We start from the raw sequence: 12,966 nt of genomic DNA on the forward strand, positions 1-12,966 counted from the left end.
CTCTATACATGAGTCTGTTCCTATATATTCATTTTTAAACTCCAGCTCTCCACTGCTTCAATCCTCAAGGGGTCCACTTCCTCTAATAACATGAATCATGGCCTCCTCGCCCATGTAGTTACCCACTGAGCTGATGTATTCTGTGTGCTTTGTGTGTATTTATAAGGAAAATGTTTGTGTGTGGGAGTCAGCTAAAGAAAATGATGGTTATTATAGATTTTGAAAAGTACTGAAGGAAGATATTATTGCTTCTGCACCAGCTTGTTGCTTTGCTATAATGTGTTGAGCAGTGGTGAATGAATGACGCTCTATGCAGTACCATGAAAAACTATGCAAACACATTTTAACTTTGCCACATTGATGACTTGATAACAAGAATGGATGATGGACAGTACAGAAACATAAATTAGTGCATATTTGTGCAGCAGAGGGAAACAAATTCATGGTTCCTTTTTTTTTGCATATACAGGTACATCTCTGAGTGTGGCAAGCAGTGGTAAAACACTGATACGTTAAAGATCAATATTTGTAGAATATAAGTTACAAAAAATAATATAGTGTAATAATATATACTCCCTCCACATTATTACACATAGCTTAATTTCTTGACATCTACTGTATGGTTTATACAGGGGATTTCCTTTCTAACTACGTGTGTGCCGTGACTTCTGAAGGCAATCATTACACTGAATTTCCTTCTGTTGCTATTGAAGAAAAGATGTCAATCATAAATCCACACAGAATATCTTTTAGATTTAAATTCCTAAAAAAAAGAAAAAAAAAAAAGAAAACTTTTGTATTGGTTATACATGTATATCCAATTCACAATTATGCCCTTCTTTGTGTTGAGCAATCAAGCAGAATCCAAAACCAGCACCATGAGGTTTGGGATTGTAATGAGATGTAATGTGGAAAGGTCAGGGTGCATACTGGCTCCACTGAAGTTCCAAGGAAGTATCCAACCCTGCATGTTCACTGCCCAGTGAATGCTTGCTTGGTTCTGGATGTGTACAATGACACATTTTCCATGAAGATGGGAGAGATGGAAAGAGAGGAGCATCTGCTGAATTGAACCAGTAATTATGGTCACCTGCTGAATTAGCCATCATGCCTCATTTTCCACACCATGTAAATTCCATGTTATTGCTCAGTCCATTACCATTAACTGGCTGTCATTACACATCACCCTCTCACTCCTCATGCAATCTGTTCTTGCCTTACTAATCCAGCTCCTCCTCCTCTTTCCTCTGTCTTCTTCCTTTTCTTGCCTCTTGATCACACTTCAGTCTGCTGTGACGGCAGTAGAATTGCAATAAAAAAAAGCTGTCTGTGTCTAACCATGAGAATCAGACAATTTGTATATGGTGGACAAGGACCTCAGACATTACGCAGAACATAGTCACTGTGGTAGAATGACTGCTTTTAAAGGCATAGTTAGCATAAATCCATATTTATGACGTCAAAGGCGTCATTTTGCAGCTGCCTGCAATAAGTAATGAAGCAATCTAATGAGTAAATATCAGCAGCATTAAGGTGGTCTGTGTTGGTGTTTAAAATTTCATGGGAGAACAGTCCACTTGATGCCTACATATTTTACACCCACCGGTGAATGTTGGATCGTTTTTATGGTTTGAATAGAAGAAAGTAGGTCAGATCGAGAGCTGCTGAATCATAGTCTATGAAAACCAGGCCAACAAATAAATGGGAGGACTTAGTCAAAAGACTTGAAGCAGTTTCCAAGAAGCAAAAGTGTGTGGCTCAGGAGACTTGGTCAGACATACTGTATACTGGCATGGCAATTTAAAATAACATAAATAAGTCCTAAGTTGCTGTAGCAGAGAAACATAATAAAATGGAAAAGAACATGAAAAGACATATAGCATATTCCCTCTCAAATGTTGTTTAATTTGAAAAAATAAAAATAAAAAATAAATAAATATATATATATATATATATATATATATATATATATATATATATATATATATATATATATATATATATATATATATATATATATATATATATATATATATGTTGTAGGAGATTAATACCAACTATTTCATAATTTTTCTATAAAACCACTTTCAACATGTATTATAAATAACACTGATTTGTCCTTAATCAGCCCTGGTTTCCATTCAGTTGTTTTTTAACTTTGAAAAGAAAATAAATTGTGGAGTTTTGCATAATACATCCTTCATGTTGAGATGAAGAGGGTTAAGGACAGAGATAAATTGTGCGTGCATCTTTGTGTGTCTCAACACAGGCCTAATGGAAATAAGGACTTATTTATCTTCCTAAGTAGCCATGTGTGTTATTTTATGGTAGTTAAGTGCAGAGGCGTGCATCTGTATGTGTCTAAAGGCATGGAGAATTAAAGATTAGAGAAAGTAGGTCAGAAAACTGATGTAGGACACTAGGTCACAAAGTATGTGGGGATGTTTTATTAGCATACTAACCAAAGTTCACCCACTGAGGCCTGACTAAATGACTGCAGAAAGGAGTAATTTGCTATTTATTAATGGTCAAGTTTATGGTGAACTTTCTCTTTTGTTTTCAAGAAGTTTCCATGACCTCACCAACCCCCAATGTTAACCCCACCCATCCTTTTCAGCAGTTAAATACTCAAAATCCCACTACAGTAAATCACATATGATAATAAAAAAAAACTACAATATACTTTTAATCAGAAAGCTACCACTTATAAAAACTGTAATTATTTCAAGTTTACCTGCTAATTTTACTATATAATTCAACATTGCTATTAGTATAAATTTAAGATTGGATAATTTTATTATGTTAATTTCTATGAATGGCAAGATAGCTAACAGTGGCTGCCAACTGACTGTAAATGTAAATGTCTGTCTTCCATGACTGATAATCAAGATATTTAATGATGACTTCACCAATTTCTAACTCTTTAATAGATCAACAATAAGCCAGAAGAGGCTTTACTAACATTACTATCCACAACCAGGAAGAAAACTACTGTTACAAGAGGTGGGATTTCCTGAGAAGTATCCAATCAGAGGCAATTTTCTTTCCTGTTTGTTCTACCCTCCCTGTAATAAAAGTTAACATTAGCAAGTAGAAAAAGATCTAAAGATGAATAAAAAGAAAGCCATTAAACGACCGCCCTTTCAGAGACATAGACGGGTATGGGACATTGCAGACGAATAAAATAAGCCAAAAAAAAACATTCCAAAGGGGTGGACCCCTCTGTTCCAATTTGCATGTTTTCAAAATAAAAATAAGGTTTCGATGGGCTACTGTATAAAACCTCAAACTCAACACTATTCCTGACATTTTGAATTGAAAAAGCCTCCTGGATGGGAAGCGTAACGTCTTCAAACTTGGAAACTAAGTCCAGTGATTTGTTTTTTAACTTTTTTTGGAATGACTGTGACCTGGATAACTGAGAATCTACACCAGTATATAAAAAAACAAGCCTTATACACTCGGGCCTTATGGTATTAAATCTGCAAACACAAAAAAATTAAATATGCATGAAGGAAGTAGCTTCTTACATCTATAATGAAATAAAACTGCTCTCCTTTTAGCACGATTAACACTTCATAACTGCTATAAATGTGAAAATAATCCTATACATTTATTCCAAAGATAATTTCTTTGAAAGTTTTAAATATTTTTGTCCTTTATAATGCCATACCAAGAGAAAAACATGCAGTAATCTTGTATTCTTATTTTTGAAACAAAAGACAGAGATTGAACTAAATGAGGCGTGCTTGTCAACTATTGCTGCTGTCAGTTCTGCAGCAGAGGTTTTATCCCACATATGCTCTCTGTACACAGCGGCGGCAGCGTTGCCCCGGAGTAGTGGCCCGATGTCACAAGGAGTAACTGCTTTGGGATACAGAAAGGGACATTTTGGGGCTGGAGATTTTCGCATGAGGTCACATTTTAACGTGTCTTGCCTCACTTGAGTGATGACTGGTTCGTGATGGATAAAAGAAGACAAGTGGACGGAAAGACCCGGCAGTTGAAGGATGCTGGCGCTTACCCGTCAGGTGTATGCCGTGCAGGGTGGAGAGGACATTCAGGGGCCAAATGCACTAATGTGAGTGCATGTTGAGCCACATTTGATTTTCGTCTCATGCCATTGGCCTGGCTGTCTATTCACTGCGACAGCACAACATGGCTCTGGGCAAATGTCACCTGATGGTGGCAACGATCACAGTCAAAAAGCTCTTGCATGCAAACACAATCCTCTTGGACACATCTGTGCCCTCAGGGGTTTTTTCTTCAGCTTTGTTTGGCTCTAAGAAATCATCTGTCGAACTCTTTCTCGACCATCCTATTCAAACATGAAGGGGAAATAAATATGGAGGTACTGGCGCCTTTCCTAACAGAGACACCCGAATGAACAGAGATAATAAGACCCCAATAGAGTGGCTGGAACATTAATACTGTAGAAAAAGAGGCTCCTTGATATACTGCTAGACATTAGTTGATAACAATATTTAGTCAAGAGTTTTAAAGCACTTAACCCATTTTTTTTTATAAAAGCTTAAACCCCCCAAAAAGTATTCATCAAGAAAGGGGCAATCTATTAGCCTACTTTCCTTTAAGCAAACATTTACATAGTAGTTAACAGTTAAAAGGACAAACAAACCAAAAAATAAGCTCCATGAAAAGTTTGTGTTTCAGATTCAATATTCAATCTATTTTTTTCATTTCATGCTAATCATTCCCAATGTTTTCTTAGCCTTTGTTCTTATAAGGAGCAACATGTCAACCAAATCCATCCTATTTTGAAGGCTAGATAAAAACAAACAGAGAAATGTCCTTAATATTAACAGGATCTATTATCAAAACGGTTAATATTCTATAACAGGAACCAAGACATAGACAACAGAGCATTGATTATTATACACTTGGAAAAAGTCAACTTGATCCTTTTTAGATAATTAAAGTGCTCACTGAGAACTTAAACTGTGTCTAAAGGTATGGTGATGACTATCCGATGACAATAGCACTCCATTTAGCAGATTTTGTCACATTATAGCTAGAAACATTGATATATTTTGAAGGGATTTCTTATTTTAAACCAACACAAAGGACCAGATAACATAAGAAAAAAACATGCTAAATTTTTCTTACGATTTCTCCTCAAGTTCAGCTTTGTGTGAGCCTATGCAATGAAATCCACATTAAATACTTATATATAAATTTGCAGCTTTTCAGAAAAATAAAATGTTCTGGGAATATGAATATCTTTGCCAGGTGCTGTACATGCTTTTGTGTGTATATTCTGCTTACAGCTGTTTTCCAAAATAATCCAACCTTCTAACCAAGCCCAACACTCACTTACTGTAGCTGATTTGAAATGGCATAAGCAAAATGGCTTTTTTTTGGTGTTTTACAAACATTAACCTTTATTCTATTTTGTTCTGTTTTTACACTTGTTATTGCAGTATATACCTGATGTCTAAACAACTCTATCCTCTTTTTGTTTTGTATGTTTTTTTACAGTGCGGCAAAGGGGCTGAGAACTTTGACAAGTTCTTCACACGCACCCAGCCCCAGCTTACACCACCAGACGAGCTGGTTATTGCCAACATTGACCAGGCAGAGTTTGCAGGGTTCTCTTTCATCAACAGTCAGTTTGTACATCCGTCACTTGTCCAGAGTGTATGAAAAGGATGGTAGTATCTCTGATTAACCTCCCTGTTCACTGCCACCTACCGAAACCAACCGTCAATAAAATGTTATTAGAGCATCAAGTCCCATAATTGATCCTTTTGGTGTTCTTTTTAAGCAGGAGTCTAGGGCATGCATATATCAATTGTACTTTTTTTTTTTTTTTTGCCAATACAGATAATGAATGAAAAAGCTTCAATTGGTTTTGGTTGCCAAAAGACAAATGTTTCTGTAGTTACCGTATCATGAGCATGCACTGTAGGAGCATGCCTCTGTAACCTGGAGGCATTAAAATCAGAAGGGTGCCAAGCTTTATTAATCTATGCTGGTGTATGATTTAGAGAATAATGTATGTTTAGGAATCTTAGTAGATGAAAAGGGTATCAGTAGATCTAAAGTATCATGCAAAATAAACCATACCCCTTAAACTTTTCCACATTTTGTTACATTAAAACCACAAACTTTTATGTATTTCATTGGGATTATTATGCGATTATTAGACAGTCTAACACAAAGAATGTAAATAGTAGCTGGGTTTGACAGTGACAATGGAAGAATGGAGGGCATCTTATTTTGGCTAAGCTGAAATTGCTTACAAAAGAGGTTTTTATTTAATCCTTATACACTGACTAGCTTCAGTGTTCTGCTGAGGAATTCTCACAGTATGACTGTGCCACCACCATGTTTTACTGTGCAGATGAGATGTTCAGATTGCTAGTTTTGTCTATTGGCACACTGCAGATTGGAATATTTATAGCTCTATAAAAGCCAATATTGAAGGACTCCATAGCTAGTAATTTTTCAGCGCATAGATGCCACAACCAGAGATCTCAGTATAGATCTCTACACCTCCACCATACTTACTGTAATTTTAAAAGGACAGCCAGGTTCCTTAAGATGTGTGCTTGTGCCAAACCGATTCCAGTTTTAGATGGATTCATAAATGCTTTGTGAGATGTTCAATGACTGACCTAATATTTTGTAGCCTGACGTACTCCTACTCAATTCTAGTCAGAATATGAGTCTGATACTGCTCCATAGAGCTGTGATTATGGGGCGTGTTTCGAACGAACCAGGGAAAAAAATGCCTCTGCACTCAATTGGATAGACCTACAACCAATAAAAGCAACGGAGTGTGTGACGGATGTTAAGCGAGGCATAGTTGTTGTCAACAAAAATCAAAGCGTGCAGTTGCAAGCTTAGAATAAGAAGATGAGCCTTGATCGCGTTTCTCTGTTCCTCTTTTAAGATTAATTTGCTGTCGATATCTTCTAGAACAGACCTACAGTAATAGCAGAATCTACACACCTCAACTCTCCAGCGGCAGCCATTGTTGTTGTCACCCAAGCGCGCTTTGGTGACGTGGTTGATTACGTTACTGTTGATCATCTGTCCATCATCGTATAAAGCCCGCCCTGATAATTTGATTGGCCTGCCAGAAATTGTGCGAGCATACTCGCGCTACTACTGAGCAATGCCAGACCGAACTTCCCGACCTCAAACGTTGTGGGCGGGACTAAGTTCGGAATGGCACCCAGGCTAAATATTTTGCAGCCTAGGGCAGCTTTAAAGTGTCTACAATTGATCCTTTTTCTTGGTTTTTATAATGTCATTTGTAGGGGTGTAAATAATAATCGTTTTGTATCGATGCATCGATCCAAAAGCCGACGATCCGATGCATCGACACGTCCGCAAGATAATCGATTAATGTTTTTTTTTTCCCTCCGGTCTATTTTTATCCATTTGCTCCTGGGCGTAATTCTCCCTCCCGTGCTGCGGTGCCGCTAAACCTATTTTGCCCTCCTACCGCGCTTCCTGGTTATACTCTTACAGCAGTTTGTTGCAGCAAGCTTCACACAGACATTTTTAAATTATGCTCAGTATTGAAGCGTGGTCTGGGCTACACGCTGTGGGTCTAGATACGGCCGAGGCGATGAGGAAGTGGCGGCGAGTTTAGTCCGACGACGGAGGGACAATGGGGCAAAAAGAGCGGAGATTCAGCTGGAAAAAGGCTCCCAGCGTTCTCGCGCACCTCGCTCTTCTAGCGGGTCAAACTTCACGAGTTGTTTTCCGCAATTTCGGTCATAAAAACAAAACAAGCCGGCCTCCTGTCTGGTGCACTGTTTGCGGTCAGCTACAATCTGGGAGAGGAGCAGCGGAGCGTCTCTCAAGGGGCGGTGACGTCAACACTCTGGAGCTCTTCTTCTTCTTTTTTTTAATGGCGGTTGGCAAACAACTTATAGTTGCATTACCGCCACCTTCCAGAATGGAGTATGGACCAGACAAACTATTATATTCTCCCTAAAATACCCGTTCTTCTTAGAAAATTAAAAATACTACCAAAAACTACATCCCCAGATGACCTTTGAAACAATTCCCTTATATCTGTCTAACTCTCTACACAACATCTCTCTTTCCTGAATATATTTTTTACATTCTAAAAAAATATGTTGGACAGTTTCTCTGGAGCCGAGGTATTGCATTGAACTCATTACACTGATATTGTGCAGTATTTTTGCAGTATTTTTTGATGCAACTTTTCTACTTCTGTTATTTGCTGTTGTTTCTAAAGAAAATGCATAACGATTTTACAGCTTTCATTGATTTATTTCAAACTTGAAACTTTGTTTAGCCTGTAAGGTGTAAAAAAAAAAAAATAATAATAATAATAATAAAAAAATTAATCGATTAATCGAATCGAATCGAATCGTGGTGTATTCTTAAGTATCGAAAATAATCGAATCGTTGGGTCAGGAAATCGATACTGAATCGAATCGCCATGATGGATGTGATTTACACCCCTAGTCATTTGTCCTATAATTGGAGGCCCTTTACAGAATGATGAATCTATTTCTCAATATACGTCCAACTGGTGTTGAGATACCTGGTCCAGAAGGCACAAACAGAATGCAAGACAGGAATGGAAAGCAATTAAAGAAAAAAGAAAAACAAACAAAAACTAGGCATCCTTAGATCATACCCTTAGAGCTCAGTTAGAATTAAATAAGTCTCAAAAATACTTGAGATGAAATGAGATTGAATTACACCCAGATATAGTCTTTTTACCAATGAGATGAGTTCTGAAGGAGGGTGATTGCAATGGATTTTGGATTTTATTTTGACATTTGATCAAAAGAGTTGAATACATACAAGTGCAACACTTGTCTATCATATAAAATATATATATAAGAAGTCCTAAAGTTTGTGGTTTTAACATGAAAGAAATGTGCAAAATATCCAGGGGTGTGCTTATTTTCGCCATGGCTCCATGGCTAATGATTGTTTCAATAACCAGAATACATTTATGGTTTATTAGGCAGTTAATATGCTGTAGCCAAATATGAACGACAGGTGGTGCAGGAATTGAAACAGCACTTTGTTATTCAATGTTTCCTGTATCATGTTTACAGTTTCCTGCTTGTTTTCTGTTATGGTGAGGGTATAAAATTCAAAATCTGTTTCCTTTTCCCACACGTATATATATATATAGCAAATCAACAATAAAAGGAATCTTTATTATATATAGGCGATATTTCCAATACGTAAAAGTTGACTGAGTCACTGAAAATTATTATTTACGTTTTTTTCTTATTAAACTGCAACTCCTGTAGTGTTCAATCCTTTTTTCCAACCCTAAAAAAATGAAATTCTCATCGGCCATAAGTAACAGAAGCTGTGAGGACGTTTTCTAACATCTGATGTTGTTGTGATTTAATTATGTATTCCACACAGTATCCTCTGTAACTGTATCATTCATAGTTGCTTTGCAACATTGTTTAATTCAGCTGAAGGCATCACGATTATTGAAAACCTAATTCCGATAACCCTACTTTTATACTGTAACGTATAGCAGTATATTTGTTTACCTTTCCCTCCTCACTTATTAGTTTAGATTAATATTTTTATGTAACAAAGAATTTGTGTCCTTTCTGTGTAAATATTTGTAACCATTTTAAACAAGTATAACAAGTTGCATTTTTTATACCAACACATGCATACATTTCTGTTTATTACCTTAAACGGTAAAGCCAATATATGTTTATATGAGAGCTTAAATACAGCGAGCTTAATCCAGGTAGGCTGGATTACTTTAACAGACTGGATCTAGCACGTTGGGAAAAATACCTGTTGTACCTTTTTCTTTACACTTGTCAAAACATGTGTTTCTTAATTATTTATCATCAATGTAGACTGCAAGTTTGCTTGGGATGGGTGTGTTTCTAGTTGTTAAATGTCCTTTTGTGTCTGCATGCAGCTTAACAGCAACATTCATGCATGTGACCTCAGTGCTACATGCTACAAAGTAAAACCTTAATAATGTACAACTCCAAGCTGATACCCAGGTGCTGGCCAATTGGTCCCTTTGCCTTTTCCTACTTTTAAAGATTCTGTTTTTTTAATGACAGACAAAAAGGGGCCATTTTCTGTTTTTAATACTGACGAGTAAAGCTCATATCAGATTTTGCAACTTGACTTGACTGATTTAAAATGTCCTTCTTCTTTAAATAATGGTCTACATATTTTTGGTTTTATAATCTCTCAGAATGGCCGATCCGAATGTTAGTCTGTGAAAATAGAGTGCATCTTTAAAACAATACAGTAGGACAAAATAAATAACATTTCAGGCTTTTATCCACTACCGAGACAATTAAACTGCTACATAATCAGTAAATACATAAGTGTATAAAAGGTTTGTCTCCTCATAGACATGAAAGTTAACCGAGAACAAATAAGGATACAAGTTATCAAAAGCAGGGGCAGGGGTCTTCAGCCCCATTTCTAACAATTCCTTGCCCTGCATATTTTTGTTTTTTTCCTGCCTCTAGACACCCGACTTAACAAATAGGTGATTATCAGGCTTCTGCAGCCGTTTAGCAGCTGCTAAAGGGGGTGATGCAGTTATTTGATTAAGGCGTGCTGGAGCAGAGACGGGTAAATCATTTAGGATAGTAGATCCTGAGGACCGGGCTTGAAGAGCCAGGTCAAAAAGATTCACTGAAATGGATGCCCTTGATAAATGTTCTTAAATAAAGTGTGTAAATACATTAAGATTGATTTATGACAATATATACTGTATTTACTCTTATTAGAGGGAGAGGGTTGGATTTTTATGCAATAGTCTGTAACTGGTCCCATTTCTTCGTTTTATGTTTTGTTTTTTCTGTCAGTATGTTTAATTAATTTAAACATCACTAATTTGTATGTCTCATTTAAAGTCACAAAGTCATCACATTAGTAGATGTGATCAATGTTGCACTAAGCAGGTGTGAAGCAGAAAATTTAGAGCATATTATTGATGTTAAAAAAAATCTAGATAACAGATCTCCAACCAGTTAGATAATTTATGTAGTGAGAGAGTTGTTTGGTTACTAAAATTAATTGGAAAGTTAGTTGAAAGTTGCCAAAAATAATAAATAATACTTATGCTAAGAAGCTGATCAGTTTGAAAAGTGTTGTTTCCTTTATCTTTTAGATCTAAGTAGATGACATCAACAGCTTATAGAGTGGTACTGATAAAAACACTTCAACATGTTTCTACCTTGTTCTACAACCTTTTTTGCATGTGTCAGAAATCAAGAATACCAGAACCTAATAGCAGCAGCTGGTACCTATAGATGGAGTCACATTTATAGCATTCTGGGAAAAAACATAGAGTAGCATGTTGCCAATGGTACGGTAATGCATGACGCGTCAGTCAGAAAACAGTGCCATTCAGTTTGAAGGTTGGTTCTTCTTCTACATCTAAGCAGAAGGTTGTGAAAGCAGCATGAGGATAAAACACGTGTGAAATGTTTAGTTTAAGCCTCCACAGTGAGTTACAGTGAAATAAGATCAAATATTTATTGTATATACCGTCCCAGTCGAGCTCACACCCGCCGTATGTGACTGTGTGCCCTGGCTTGATAGTCTAGTTTCATCCCTTTAATAAAATGTCGTGTTGACTTGTGTCATCGGTTTAGGTCGCAGACAATGAGCACATATTGATACCTGATCCTGTTTCCCCTCTGTGCCTTCCCTGGCTTGTAAAGATGCATTATATTTAGAATTTATTTGTCTGTTATTCAAGTTTTGCATTATTAGGTTCTATTTTCTTCTTTCAAAAAAGTTCACATTAATTTACTCTTTTTATTTGCACAATGAGTGCTTCTCTTATCACTTCTTCCGATAAATGTGAATCTTTTTTTAAAACATTTTAAAGCTTTTATTTCCTATCAACTATTAACCTGTAGATTTTGAGAAAAAAAACTGGATTTACCCTCAGATGTCTGCTTGCATTACCTTTACCTCCCTGTGCCTACCACTGAATAAATAATATCAGCCAGTACCAGTCAGTAATCATGGCATTTTTAAGGAGGAGTAAAAAGGTGTAAGAGGTTATTTTTTCCTGTGTAAATGTCTGTATCAACCTGTGTGCCTCATCAAAATGATCCACTCTCTCTCAACAAGTAAAGTCAATCCATCACTTATTAGTTTCTGTCTCGTTTTTCCACATCAGGAGAACAACTGATTTCCCTTGTGCAACTTACTCTGCTTATTGGTGTCAATAATCATCCCTCTTCTTTCTGTTTTTATACCCATTTTCCATCATTTAAGTGGTGATTTTAACATCATAAAACCTATTTAGGGGATTTTAAATGATCAGAAGTCATTTAATATATTTAGTGATAAATATACATGATTTGAAAGGGTTTTCTTATTTTTTTGTAACCCTTTTCGCTGAGTGTTTCATACTGTTTTTCTGCTGTCCTCTAAGGGCTGCACTTCACAGAATCGGTGATGAACAAGAATGCCTTATATCTGAACCGACACTGCAACGTTTCACCCATTTCTCCTCTGTTCTTTTTTATCACTCCATCCCTGTCTTTGTAAATAAATAATTTACAGCAGGTGAAGACTGTAGAAGAATGAACATATTGTATTTTGCAAATGGTGTATGTTTTTCTGTTTGCCTGACCTTTAAAAATGAGTCTGAGCTACTTAACCTTGTAACCAATTGTGTCATTTGTACCTAATGTATGATAATGCAAATAAACAAAAAGGCAAAATGAGGTCCATACTTATGCTCCGGCTGTGTGTTTTTTTTTTGTATAAACAACAAAAAAGTTCATACCTGTGAAATGAAGTTCAAAAACATCCATGGTTCTCTGCAATTTAAAAAAAATAAGAATCTTAAGGGAAAAGGGCATTGTGTATACCTTTCTTTTATTTCATCTATAAATCTAAATCTTTGCATAATGTTTTTTAATGAAATTCCTCTTTTCTGTACACTCCAATATCGGGATTTCTCAAAGGTTCCCTCTT

General features: G+C 36.4%; 1 protein-coding gene across 1 annotated transcript in view; it reads left to right on the forward strand.

Moving 5' to 3' along the window:
* prkcaa (protein kinase C, alpha, a) overlaps positions 1 to 5,753 on the forward strand; it is a 189,167-nt gene extending 183,414 nt beyond the window's left edge. The window contains exon 17 of the mRNA XM_038286484.1: positions 5,497 to 5,753. Coding sequence (XP_038142412.1) covers positions 5,497 to 5,661 — 165 coding nt within the window. The 3' untranslated portion in view covers positions 5,662 to 5,753. The remainder of the gene's footprint in view (positions 1 to 5,496) is intronic.
* Positions 5,754 to 12,966: the final 7,213 nt, after the last annotated feature.

Source organism: Cyprinodon tularosa, unplaced genomic scaffold (assembly GCF_016077235.1).
Source record: "Cyprinodon tularosa strain WSP-4 unplaced genomic scaffold, ASM1607723v1 ctg226, whole genome shotgun sequence".
NCBI classification, from domain to species: domain Eukaryota; kingdom Metazoa; phylum Chordata; class Actinopteri; order Cyprinodontiformes; family Cyprinodontidae; genus Cyprinodon; species Cyprinodon tularosa.